Source organism: Ranitomeya imitator, chromosome 5 (genome assembly GCF_032444005.1).
Source record: "Ranitomeya imitator isolate aRanImi1 chromosome 5, aRanImi1.pri, whole genome shotgun sequence".
NCBI lineage: Eukaryota > Metazoa > Chordata > Amphibia > Anura > Dendrobatidae > Ranitomeya > Ranitomeya imitator.
This window is the reverse complement of record NC_091286.1, coordinates 63,090,332-63,104,767: the sequence shown is the minus strand read 5'-3', so window position 1 is coordinate 63,104,767 and position 14,436 is coordinate 63,090,332. Positions and strand designations below refer to the sequence as shown.

The window sequence follows — 14,436 nt, the reverse complement described above, 5'->3', positions numbered from 1 at the left end:
CAGCATGCTGCGATTTTGTACGGCCGTAGAAAGCCGTATAATACTGATCAGTAAAATACGGCAGATAGGAGCAGGGGCATAGAGAATAATTGTGCCGTATTTTTTGCGAGTTTTACGGACGTAGTTTCTGCGCTCTTACGTCCGTAAAACTCGCAAGTGTGAAGCCGGCCTTATAGTGAGATTATCCATCAAAGAGGACAGACCCTGAATATCCATGTCCACACCTGTGTTCTGAACCACCCTGATGTAAAGGGGAAAAGAAAGACAGAACACAGTGCAAAGAAAAAAAAATGGTCTCAGAACTTCTCTTTTCCCTCTATTGAGAAGCATTAGTACTTTGGGCCTCCAGTACTGTTATGAACAGGTAATTCAGAACCACAATGGACCTTGAAGTTCAGAGCACACAAGGTGACCTGACATTTACCAAAAACATAGGACAAGCTCTGAGACGTGGAAACTCTGCTGACTGCAATCCCTAATCCTAACACACCACACTAGAGGTAGCCGTGGATTGCGCCTAACGCTCCCTATGCAACTCGGCACAGCCTGAGAAACTAACTAGCCCTGAAGATAGAAAAATAAGCCTACCTTGCCTCAGAGAAATTCCCCAAAGGAAAAGGCAGCCCCCCACATATAATGACTGTGAGTAAAGATAAAATACAAACACAGAGATGAAATAGATTTAGCAAAGTGAGGCCCGACTTACTGAATAGACCGAGGATAGGAAAGATAGCTTTGCGATCAACACAAAAACCTACAACAACCACGCAGAGGGCAAAAAGACCCTCCGCACCGACTAACGGTACGGAGGTGCTCCCTCTGCGTCTCAGAGCTTCCAGCAAGCAAGAAAAAAACAATATAGCAAGCTGGACAGAAAAATATAGCAAACAAAAATAACACAAGCAGAACTTAGCTTATGCAGGATACAGAGGCCACAGGAACGATCCAGGAGGAAGCAAGACCAATACTAGAACATTGACTGGAGGCCAGGATCAAAGCACTAGGTGGAGTTAAATAGAGCAGCACCTAACGACTTAACCTCATCACCCGAGGAAGGAAACTCAGAAGCCGCAGTACCACTCTCATCCACCAAAGGAAGCTTATAGACAGAACCAGCCGCAGTACCACTCACGACCGCAGGAGGGAGCTTGGCCACAGAATTCACAACAGCTGCCTATGCGGCATCAATAGTAAAAAGATCTAATGTTAAAAATAATTAAAAAAATAAAAAAATCATTATTTTCTCACCTTCCGGCGCCTTTCCCGCTCCTTGCGATGCTCCGGTCCCAAGAATGCATTGCGGCAATAACGGACATGACGTAGCGATCTCGCGAGATGATGACGTAGCGGTCTCGCGAGACCACTACATGATCACGTGTTATTGCCGCAATGCATTCTTGGGAACGGAGCGTCGCGAGCAGCATTGCTTAACGCCTGGGCTGGATCCGGGGACCGCCAGAAGGTGAGTATATAACAATTTTTTATTTTAATTTTTTTTTCTTTTTAACACATATGGTGCCCACATTCCTATATACTATGTGGGCTGTGTTATATACTACGTGGGCTGTGTTATATACTGCATGGGCTGTGTTATATACTGCATGGGCTGTGTTATATACTACGTCTCTGTGCTATATACTACGTGGGCTGTGCTATATACTACGTGGCTGTGCAATATACTACGTGGCTGTGCTATATGCTACGTGGCTGTGCTATATACTACATCGCTGTGCTATATACTACATGGCTGTGTTATATACTACATGGGCTGTGTTATATGCTACGTGGCTGTGCTATATACTACGTGGCTATGCAATATACTACGTGGCTGAGAAATATACTTTGTGGCTGGGCAATATACTATGTGACCTGTGTTATATATTATGTGGCCTGTCTTATCTACCACGTGGCCTGTGTTATCTACCACATGGCCTGTGTTATATACTACGTGGCTTTGTTAGATACTACGTAGCTGGGCAATATACTACATGGCTGTGCTATATACTACGTGTCTGTTATATACTACATGGCTATGCAATATACTACGTGGCTGGGCAATATACTACGTGGCTGTGCTATATACTATGTAGCTGGGCAATATACTACATGGCTGTGCTATATACTACGTGTCTGTTATATACTACATGGCTATGCAATATACTACGTGGCTGGGCAATATACTACGTGGCTGTGCTATATACTACATGGCTGGGCAATATACTACGTGGCTGTGCTATATACTACGTGGCTGTGCTATATACTACATGGCCTGTGTTATATACTACGTGGCCTGTGTTATATACTACGTGGCTTGTGTTATATACTACGTGGGTTGTGATATATACTACGTGGGCTGTGTAATACACTGCGTGGGCTGTGCTATATACTATTATACATATTCTAGAATACCCGTTGCGTTAGAATCGGGCCACCATCTAGTACAAGAATCGGGCCACCATCTAGTACATATCAATCTAAGTTTACCGTTATCATAAAGAACAAAGTGTCATGAAAAAAAAATAATCTCCAAATCAATGGGGTATGTTGAAGCATTCCAGAGTTATTACTACATAAAGTGACACTGGTCAGATTTTAAAAATTTGGCCCAGTCACTAGGGGAATCAGCTGAGATAAAACAAAACATCTACTATATGAAGCTGAATGTGTGTATGTGTGTATGTGTGTGTATGTGTGTGTGTGTGTGTGTGTGTGTATGTCCGGGATTGGCATCTGCACCGTCGCAGATACAGCCACAAAATTTTGCACAGTCACACGTCTGGACCCCGAGAGCGTCATAGGCTATATTGTGAGGCGAAATTTTAACCCCGCGCGTTCCAATTCACCAAACAATTTTGCCCCTATCTACATAATGGGGAAAAAAGTGAAAGGAAAAGTGTTGGAAGCGTCGCAGCTACAGCAACAAAATTTTGCACAGTCACACGTCTGGACCCTGAGAGCGTCATAGGCTACGTTGTGAGGTGAAATTTTAACCCCGCGCTTTCCAATTCACCAAACAATTTTGCCCCTATCTACATAATGGGGAAAAAGTGAAATGAAAAGTGTTGGAGGCGTCGCAGCTACAGCCATAAAATTTTGCACAGTCACACATCTGGACCCTGAGAGCGTCATAGGCTATGTTGTGAGGTGAAATTTTAACTCCGCACTTTCCAATTCACCAAACTATTTTTCCCCTATCTACATAATGGGGAAAAGTGAAAGGAAAAGTGTTGGAGGCAAATTGACAGCTGCCAGATGTGAACAAGGGGGACTTAAAGAATGAGAGCGATGGCGCAAAAGAGTATATTCCGTACAGTTGCTAAGGTGGAGCCCCGACATGGGATACTCACCACACATGGGGATATGAACACACACACAAAATGTGCCACACACTACCATGTGCTTGAACACATATACCACCCTCAGCACACATTTCACCACACATACACCAACCTCGCCACATAAAAGTCGAAACACAAAAGTCGCCACTCAAAACTCGCCATGTGCAAAACTCGCCACATGCAAAAACTAGGCTCACGCAAAACTCGCCACAAGTGCAAAACTCACCTCATGGAAAACTCGCCACACGCAAAACTTGCACACGCGGAAAAATTGCCACATGCACAAAATTTGCAACACATGCAAAAGTTGCCTCACACAAAACTTGCACATACTCAAAAGGCACCAGACATAAAACTCGCCATGCGCAAAACTTGCTGCACACAACTTGCTACACTAACCTGTTACATGCAACTCGACACACAAAAAGTTGCTACACGCATGTTGCCACACAAAACTCATCTCACAAAAGTCGCTACATGCATGTCGCCACACACAACTCAACACACACAACTTGACAAACGAAACTCACCCTAAAACACACACAAGTCTGGTATTAGCCTTCAAAAATAAAAATCTGATTAATAAGCAGACAAACTACAAGAGCAACAAATGTACCATATAGGAAATACAGCAGCTGTCAGTCACATGACCTGTCTTATGTGTATGTGTGAGCTAATATATACTGCCAGGGGGAGGGCTTCCTGTTGGCTGGGGATTTATCAGGCTGCCAATTTATCTTACAAATACTGAGGTAAAAATACTGAGCAAATAACGTGTTAATGAGGTCTAATACAGGAGATCACACAGGTATATACTATATACAGGGGAGATGACACACAGATATATACTATATACAGGAGAGATAACACACAGGTATATACTATATAGAGGAGGAGATGACATACAGGTACATACTATATACAGGAGGAGATGACATACAGGTATATACTAAATACAGGAGGAGATGACACACAGGTATATTCTATATACAGGAGCAGGTTACCTACAGGTATATACTATATACAGGAGGAGATGACACACAGATATATACTATATACAGGGGAGATGACACACAGGTATATACTATATACAGGAGGAGATGACATACAGGTATATACTATATATAGAAGGAGATGACATACAGGTATGTACTATATATAGGAGGAGATGACATACAGGTATATACTATATATAGGAGGAGATGACATACAGGTATATACTATATATGGGAGGAGATGACATACAGGTATATACTATATACAGGGGAGATGACACACAGCAGGTATATACTATATACAGGGGAGATGACATACAGGTATATACTATATACAGGAGATGACATACACGTTTATACTATATATAAGGGAGATGACAAACATGTATATACTGAGGTGAAAATGAGAGGTATGAGGTGAAAATGAAAAGGTGTGAGTGCAAAATGAGAGGAGTGAGGGAAAATAGTGTAGTGATCGGAAAATGACAGATGTGAGGTCGAAATGACAAGTGTTAGGGGGGAATGAGAGGAGTGAGGGAGAAAATGAGAGGTGTGAGGGAGAAAATGAGAGATGTGAGGAGGTAAATGAGAGGCGTGATGGGAAAATAAGAGAAGTGACGTGCTATAACTAACCACAGATATTTGCTATGCCCAGGCAACGCCGAGCTCTTCAGCTAGTCTAATATATAAAGCTGAATGTGTGTGTGTGTGTTTGTGTATGTGTGTATGTCCGGGATTGGCATCTGCACCGTCGCTGCTACAGCCACAAAATTTTGCACGGTCACACGTCTGGACCCCGAGAGCGTCATAGGCTATGTTGTGAGGCTAAATTTTAACCCCGTGCGTTCCAATTCTCCAAACAATTTTGCCCCTATCTACATAATGGGGAAAAAAGTGAAAGGACAAGTGTTGGAGGCGTGGCAGCTACAGCCACAAAATTTTGCACAGTCACACGTCTGGACCCCGAGAGCGTCATAGGCTATGTTGTGAGGTGAAATTTTAACCCTGCGCTTTCCAATTCACCAAACAATTTTGCCCCTATCTACATAATGGGGAAAAGTGAAAGGAAAAGTGTTGGAGGCAAATTGACAGCTGCCAGATGTGAACAAGGGGGACTTAAAGAATGAGAGCGATGGCTCCAAAGAGTATATACCGATCAGTTGCTAAGGTGGGGCCCCGACATGAGATACTCACCACACACGGGGATATGAACACACACAAAATGCGCCACACACTACCACATGCTTGAACACATATTACCCTCAGCACACATTTCACCACACATACACCAACCTCGCCACATAAAAGTCGAAACACAAAAGTCGCCGCTCAAAACTCGCCACAAGCGCAAAACTCACCTCATGGAAAACTAGGCTCACGCAAAACTCGTCACAAGTGCAAAACTCACCTCATGGAAAACTCGCCACACGCAAAACTTGCACACGCGCAAAAATTGCCACATGCACAAAAGTTGCAACACATGCAAAAGTTGCCTCACACAAAACTTGCACATACTCAAAAGGCACCACACATAAAACTCGCCACGCCCAAAAACTCGCCATGCGCAAAACTTGCTGCACACAACTTCCTGCACTAACCTGTCACATGCAACTCGACAGACAAAAAGTTGCTACACGCATGTTGCCACACAAAACTCATCTCACAAAAGTCGCTACATGCATGTCGCCACACGCAACTCAACACACACAACTTGACAAACGAAACTCGCCCTAAAACACACACAAGTCTGGTATTATCCTTCAAAAATAAAAATCTGATTAATAAGCAGACAAGCTACAAGAGCAACAAATGTACCATATAGGAAATACGACAGCTGTCAGTCACATGACCTGTCTATTATGTGTATGTGTGAACTAATATATACTGCCAGGAGGAGGGCTTCCTGTTGGCTGGGGATTTATCAGGCTGCCAATTTAGCTTACAAATACTGAGGTAAAAATACTGAGTAAACAACGTGTGAACGAGGTCTAATACAGGAGGAGATGACACACAGGTATATACTATATACAGGGGAGATGACACAGGTATATACTATATAGAGGAGGAGATGACATACAGGTATATGCTATATACAGGAGGAGATGACACAGATATATACTATATACAGGGGAGAAGACACACAGGTATATACTATATAGAGGAGGAGATGACATACAGGTATATACTATATATAGAAGGAGATGACATACAGGTATATACTATATATAGGAGGAGATAACATACAGGTATATACTATATACAGGGGAGATGACACACAGCAGGTATATACTATATACAGGGGAGATGACATACAGGTATATACTATATACAGGAGATGACATACAGGTGTATACTATATATAAGGGAGATGACAAACATGTATATACTGAGGTGAAAATGAGAGGTGTGAGGTGAAAATGAAAAGGTGTGAGTGCAAAATGAGAGGAGTGAGGGAAAATAGTGGAGTGATCGGAAAATGACAGATGTGAGGTCGAAATGACAAGTGTTAGGGGGGAATGAGAGGAGTGAGGGGGAAAATGAGAGGCGTGATGGGAAAATAAGAGAAGTAAGGTGCTATAACTAGCCACAGATATTTACTATGCCCAGGCAACGCCGGGCTCTTCAGCTAGTAAATAAATAAAATTATACTAGTTCTCTTACAGCATCGCCACTTTGAGCCTTCTAGTAATGTCTGCAGCTATAATCAATTGCCTTTTTTTCCTCTTGAAGTTTAATAACACTCTGAAATGTTTCATCATATGAAGTATAAAGGAGTCCATCCATTTCTTTATAACCAATTTATGCCAGAAGGAAACTGAGTCATGATGTAATCAGTGATATTTTTGAGGCAGAGATAACCGAGCTGTAAAAGGAGCTTCCACAGAAAAGACATTTATTACCTATCATACAGGAGTGAGCATAAATGTACAACGCTGGGACCCCCATGATCACTAGTCCCTTGTTCTTCCATACTGCACCACCACTATAAGGAGCATGGTGGTATGAGCATACATCCATTCAAAATCTACTGAACTGATGGCTACAGATGAGTGATGCACTCGGCTGTCTCCATCAACCACATAGACTTTGAATGGAGCCGCAGGATGAATGCTAAGCTCACCGCTCCATTCAAGCTCCTAACGGTGGTCTTGCACCACGCATGCTTAGCCCACTGTTCCATCCAATCTCCCAGTGGCTTTACTCATTCATTTATTATGTATTCTATAGATAGATGAGAAAAATCTTTCTGGGAAAAAAAACCTTTTAGATGGAATAACTAGATTAGACAGATTGATATACAGTTCATCACAAAAGTGAGTACACCCCTCACATTTTTGCAAATATTTTAGTATATGTTTTCATGGGACAACACTGAATATATGACAGTTTGATACAATGTAGAGTAGTCAGTGTACAGCTTGTATAACAGTGTAAATTTGGCGTGCCCTCTAAATAACTCAACACACTGTGCCCTTAATCACTAAACCACTGGCAACAAAAGCGATTGCATCCCTAAGTGAAAATGGCCAAATTTGCCATTTTCACCCCTCCGGTGCCATGTGACTCATTGTTACAAAGTCTCAGGTGTGAACGGGGAGCAGATATGTAAAATTTGGTGTTATTGCTCTCACATTCTCTCATACTGGAAGGAACTACCTGTAGATCTGAAGAAAAAATTGTTGCTCTACATAAAGATGGCCTAGGCTATAAGAAGATTGCCAACACCCTAAAACTAAGCTGCAGCACGAGGCAAGACCATACAGAGGTTTAACAAGACTGGTTCCACTGAGCACTGGCTTCACCACGGTCGACCAAAGAAGTTGAGTGCATGTTCTCAGCATCATATCCAGAGGTTGTCTTTTTCAATGTAGACATACAGTACAGACCAAAAGTTTGGACACACCTTCTCATTTAAAGATTTTTCTGTATTTTCATGACTATGAAAATTGTACATTCACACTGAAGGCATCAAAACTTTTACTTAACACATGTGGAATTATATACTTAACAAAAAAAGTGTGAAACAACTGAAAATATGTCTTATATTCTAGGTTCTTCAAAGTAGTCACCTTTTGCTTTGATGACTGCTTTGCACACTCTTGGCATTCTCTTGATGAGCTTCAAGAGGTAGTCACCAGGAATGGTCTTCTAACAATCTTGAAGAAGTTCCCAGAGATGCTTAGCACTTGTTGACCCTTTTGCCTTCACTCTGCGGTCCAGCTCACCCCAAACCATCTCGATTGGGTTCAGGTCTGGTGACTGTGGAGGCCAGGTCATCTGGTGTAGCACCCCATCATTCTCCTCCTTGGTCAAATAGCTGTTACACAGCCTGGAGGTGTGTTTGGGGTCATTGTCCGTCATCAATAGGTTGCATACAGACACTGTGCACCGCACCTATCAGTGTGACTGGCGTCCTATGTGAGTTATATCAATGTGCATTTTTTCTGCTAGGTAGCCAACCCCTGCAATGTTTGGTTGGGGTGGCTGTTTTTATCAAGTAGTTTGCACCTGTGCCGCTCCTAGCCTTTATCAGTGGAGGCCTGCTGCATCCTGCTAAGTGTGCATTTGTCATCAGACAGGGTTTTGGGAAGGCCGTATCTCATGGTATGTATTTTTTGTCATTGTCCTGTTGAAAAATAAATGATGGTCCAACTAAACGCAAACCGGATGGAATAGCATGCTGCTGCAAAATGCTGTGGTAGCCATGCTGGTTCAGTATGCCTTCAATTCTGAATAAATGTCCACAGTGTCACCAGCAAAGCACCCCCACACCATCACACCTCTTCCTCAATTCTTCATGGTGGAACCAGGCATGTAGAGTCCATCCGTTCACCTTTTCTGCGTCGCACAAAGACACGGTGGTTGGAACCAAAGATCTCAAATTTGGACTCATCAGACCATAGCACAGATTTCCACTGGTCTAATGTCCATTTCTTGTGTTCTTTAGCCCAAACAAGTCTCTTCTGCTTGTTGCCTGTCCTTAGCAGTGGTTTCCAAGTAGCTAATTTACCATGACGGCCGGCTGCACAAAGTCTCCTCTTAACAGTTGTTGTAGAGATGTGTCTGCTGCTAGAACTCTGTGTGGCATTGACCTGGTCTCTAATCTGAGCTGTTGTTAACCTGCGATTTCTGAGGCTGGTGACTCGGATAAACTTCTCCTCAGAAGCAGAGGTGACTCTTGGTCTTCCTTTCCTGGGGCGGTCCTCATGTGAGCCAGTTTCTTTGTAGCGCTTGATGGTTTTTGCCACTGAACTTGGGAACACTTTCAAAGTTTTCCCAATTTTTCGGACTGACTGACCTTCATTTCTTAAAGTAATGATGGCCATTCGTTTTTCTTTACTTAGCTGCTTTTTTCTTGCCATAATACAAATTCTAACAGTCTATTCAGTAGGACTATCAGCTGTGTATCCACCAGACTTCTGCACAACACAACTGATGGTCCTAACACCATTTATAAGGCAAGAAATCCCAATAATTAAACCTGACAGGGCACACCTGTGAAATGAAAACTATTCCCGGTGACTACCTCTTGAAGCTCATCAAGAGAATTTCAAGAGTGTGCAAAGCAGTCATCAAAGCAAAAGGTGGCTACATTGAAGAACCTAGAATATAATACATAATTTCAGTTGTTTCACACTTTTTTGTTAAATATATAACTCCACATGTGTTAATTCATAGTTTTGATGCCTTCAGTGTGAATGTACAATTTTCATAGTTATGAAAATACAGAAAAATCTTTAAATGAGAAGGTGTGTCCAAACTTTTGGGCTGTACTGTATGAGTGCTGCCAGCATTACTGCAGAGGTTGAAGGGGTGTGGAGTTAGCCTGTAAATGCTCAGGTTTACTAAGAAACAAACATGGATTTCTGTGGGAAAAAGAAAACAGATCGCAGATATCAAGGTGTCATTTTATTCAACGTTCTATGATCCGTATACCCACAGACGTCTTAGAAAGGTTGATCCTATTGACAGATTCCCTTTAATATTTGCGGGATTGGCGTTAACAGCTGAGGATTGGACCGGTAGTCTAGTTTATGACCAATTAATTTTCTATAAGAAATAATCTATTTACATGAGATGTGCTCAAAATTGGCTGAATATCCATTAGAGGTGACTTCACATGTCTAAATTCTTAGTAATTATAAAATAAAGACTTTGAGACATAGACGTCTCAGGAATAATGTGAAAATAACAGACCAAAAGGAGGATAATTATTGCAGTTACACAAAGAACTTTCATTGTAAGTCTCCGTAGTGTTCTGGTTGCTCAGACAGCACAATCATACTTTTCTCCAACAACAGAAAACGACTGATCAAGGAATAAGAAGCCTTTCCTTTATAGAAAAGCAAACTTCTCACGTGTTTTCTTCTTACCTGTAACAATCTGTACCGTAGGGACACTCAGGCCGGTCATCATTGTCATCCTGGCTACCGTTCTCCACGTCACGGTAATCACTGTCTCCTGGGTGACTAAATTCTTGGAAGTGAACTGGGTTTTTCCTAGAAATGAAGAGAAAACATCATTTAATATTTAAATGTGAATGAAGAATGTAAGAACAGGAAAGCAGAGAAGAAGATGAACCAAAACAGGTGTAGAATCTGGACATCACAAGTTACTAGTGATGAGCGAGTATACTCGTTGCTCGGGTTTTCCTGAGCGCGCTCGGGTGACCTCCGAGTATTTATGACTGCTCGGAGATTTAGTTTTCATCCCGGCAGCTGAATGATTTACAACTACTAGCCTGCTTGATTACATGTGGGGATACCCTAGCAACCAGGCAACCCCCACATGTACTCAGGCTGGCTAGAAGCGGTAAATCATTCAGCTGCCATGATAAAAACTAAATCTTAGAGCAGTCATAAATACTCGGGGGTCACCCGAATGTGCTCGGGAAAACCCGAGCAACGAGTACACTCGCTCATCGCTACAAATTACCGGTCACAATGTTTGCAAATCAAGCTGGAGGTATATGTTGGGAAAATGTCCCCATGTGCTTTATATCTCTGACTGGTGGCACTAAATAGGACTACAGTGGCATGCATCTCCTAGGGCTTCAGAGATTAAACTATCCCATGGAGTTCGAAAACAGGACAGATTAAAGCATTCACCTGCCCAAATACCACGGCTCCCCAACAGTTACCGTGCTTCCTCTTCAGGAGGCGGGTACGTGACAGCCATTGCCCATGACTTACATCAACATGTTGTCACTATGGCAAGTGATTGGCTGCAACCAGGACCATGAAGGTGGGTTTGCCTTTTTTTTTTTTTAAATTGTACACCATGCTGGAGGGATGAAAAAAAAAAAAGTTCTTCGGTGGACAGTTCTAATATGCTGCACAGTGAATGATCAAAGCCTCAAGGAAAATTCATTGCAATTGCGATATAAAAGGGTACTTGCCTTAATAAAATTTATTGATAATAAAAGTGAATTGATGTTCATAAACTTCACAGAATAGATGACAAATGTATGATCACTGGGTGACTGGCAGATGAGACCACCACCTAATGAAGTTCACGGTTTGACCAGAATGGTATTGAGCATGTGCGACGACTACTTCTTCCACAGTGTAACGAGCAGTGGTCGCACATGCTCATTTCTGCTCCTTTCTCACATGGGACTTTTGGAACCAGATTCTCACAATTGTTAAGAATTTCAGCTATTTGATCCTTCGTGAATATACATTTATCATTTAAACTGTGGACATCAACGGGACAAGACTAGCTATGCACATTGGGGAACCTAACGAAAGTCCTAATAGAAATATAGATAGAACAAGTGTAAGGACAACACTAAAGAGACTGGTAAAATCTCAAACAACTACAGTGTCACAAACTAGTAACTAGTAAACCTTCAACTAAGAATTAAAGCTTTGAAAAAAATAAAGACAGAGCTCCTCCTTGTGTGGGATCGTTTGAGAAAAATGTAGCCGTCCTCAAAGTCCTTAGTGAAAGGTGCGCCCCTTTTTCAATTGAAAGTGTATAAGTTGTACAGGTCAGTTTGAGGAGAAGTAGCCACTGGGAGTCAGTCATAGAGGTCTCCAGGCTGGGTGAGAAGAAATACGGGATGATGGATTAACATGGATGACAGAATTCCCATCCTCTGGAATTCTGTTCCCCAACATGTCCGGTTATCCACCACATTTGGATCCTTCAAAAGAAACCTGCAAACCCACCTCTTCAAAGAAGCTTACAACCTGTAATGACCACACGGCCACCTCAACACCATCGGAGATACTGCAACCCCTGACCTACTGTCTCCTTCCTCATAATCCTGTGGAATGTAAGCCCGCAAGGGCAGGGTCCTCGCCCCTCTGTATCAGTCTGTAATTGTAAGTTTTTAATACTGTGATATTTGTATTTTGATGTAACCCCTTCTCGTGTACAGCACCATGGAATTAATGGTGCTATATAAATAAATAATAATAATTAAAAAAAAAATTCCTGGTGATGCTGCATCTTTTCACGACCAAGACTGCAAAGTTATCTCAACACAGAACACATTTCAGGTTGTAGAACTCCTCCTTCGGATCTATAGATGTCAATTTAAGATCTCAATTAGGGATCCTACACCCAAAACACGTTATGAGTATAGAGATTACAACGGTCAATAAATGGTTGGCTGCTTGATCTTTGGGAAAGGCCCAAAATTCAAAGGAATTTTTTTTCCAGGTAATGAACCATCATATACGTTATATATGTTCAAGAAATCTGCTATGGCAACAGACTACCTTAAACAAAGGGCACTAAAAGCCAATTCTGAATGCATCAAAGTACTCTAAGTTGTTAAGACAGAACATCTCATGTTGGGTTGATGCAAAGTGGATAGAAAAAAAAAAAGAGTTATGATCGAAATACAAGGTCAGATGAAAGGGAACGACAGGTGAGAGTAAAGGTACCTTCACACAACAATTTTGTTAACGATATCGTTGCTTTTTGTGACGTAGCAACAATATCGTTAACGAAATCGTTATGCGTGACAGCGACCAACGATCAGGCCCCTGCTGGGAGATCGTTGGTCACTGGGAATGATCAGGACCTTTTTTTGATCGCTGATCACCTGCTGTCATCGCTGAATCGGCGTGTGTGATGCCGATCCAGCGATGTGTTCACTGGTAACCAGGGTAAACATCGGGTTACTAAGCGCAGGGCCGCGCTTAGTAACCCGATGTTTACCCTGGTTACCATTGTAACAGTACATACTTACATTCCGGTGTCTGTCCCCCGGCGTCAGCTTCCCGCACTGACTGTGTCAGCGCCAGCCAGCCGGCCGTAAAGCACAGCGGTGACGTCACCGCTCTGCTTTACGGCCGGCGCTTACACAGTGCAGGGAAGCTAACGCCGGGGGACGTGACCGACATCGGAATGTGAGTATGTGGGTTTTTTTTTTACTTTTACAATGGTAACCAGGGTAAATATTGGGTTACTAAGCACGGCCCTGCACTTAGTAACCCGATGTTTACCCTGGTTACCCGGGGACTTCGGCATCGTTGAAGACAGTTTTGAAGACAATTACTGCTATACTCGGTGGAATAGTCAAGGACATCACAGGTATGGTCCCATATCGAACATTAAATAGACCTGATTGTATCAGCAGCTCAGTCTGAAGATGGATACAAGGTCGTAAAATCTTCTACCGTGTTGTGATAATGCAATGCCTCAAGTATCTAATCTCACAGTCAAAAGCCGTCAACATCATGAAGTATGACTACAGATATCTCAAGTACAAAGTAATCTGTATTGTACAATAAACCATTCCCCGCCATTAGATTAGCAAATCTAGATGACATTAGTAAATGTGGAAGAAAAACCAAAAAGGTAGCTTACAAGACAACCAATAGGTTACGTTCCAGATACTGTTATTCGGTTAAGAATAAAGCAGATCTAACTCTAGGACTGATTCTTTAAAAAAATTAAAAAAATAAATACATTTAAAAAATATTTATTGTTAACCATTCACTTTTCTATTGGAAAAAAAAAATTGTTCCTAACCTTAGCCTAGCCTTCTCCTGGTTTATAAAATCAACTCTGGATTGATTTGGGTTTTTATAATAATACATTTTATAACTCATGGTTAAACACCCATGAGCTTCTGCTGAGCATTG

The 14,436-nt window shown here is 42.1% G+C and overlaps 1 protein-coding gene across 2 annotated transcripts in view; it reads right to left on the bottom strand.

Moving 5' to 3' along the window:
* Positions 1-14,436, bottom strand: part of APLF (aprataxin and PNKP like factor) — a 189,209-nt gene that overhangs the window by 51,033 nt on the left and 123,740 nt on the right. For both annotated transcript variants that reach the window (XM_069768740.1, XM_069768741.1), the window contains exon 8: positions 10,708-10,833. In XM_069768740.1, coding sequence (XP_069624841.1) covers positions 10,708-10,833 — 126 coding nt within the window. The remainder of the gene's footprint in view (positions 1-10,707; positions 10,834-14,436) is intronic.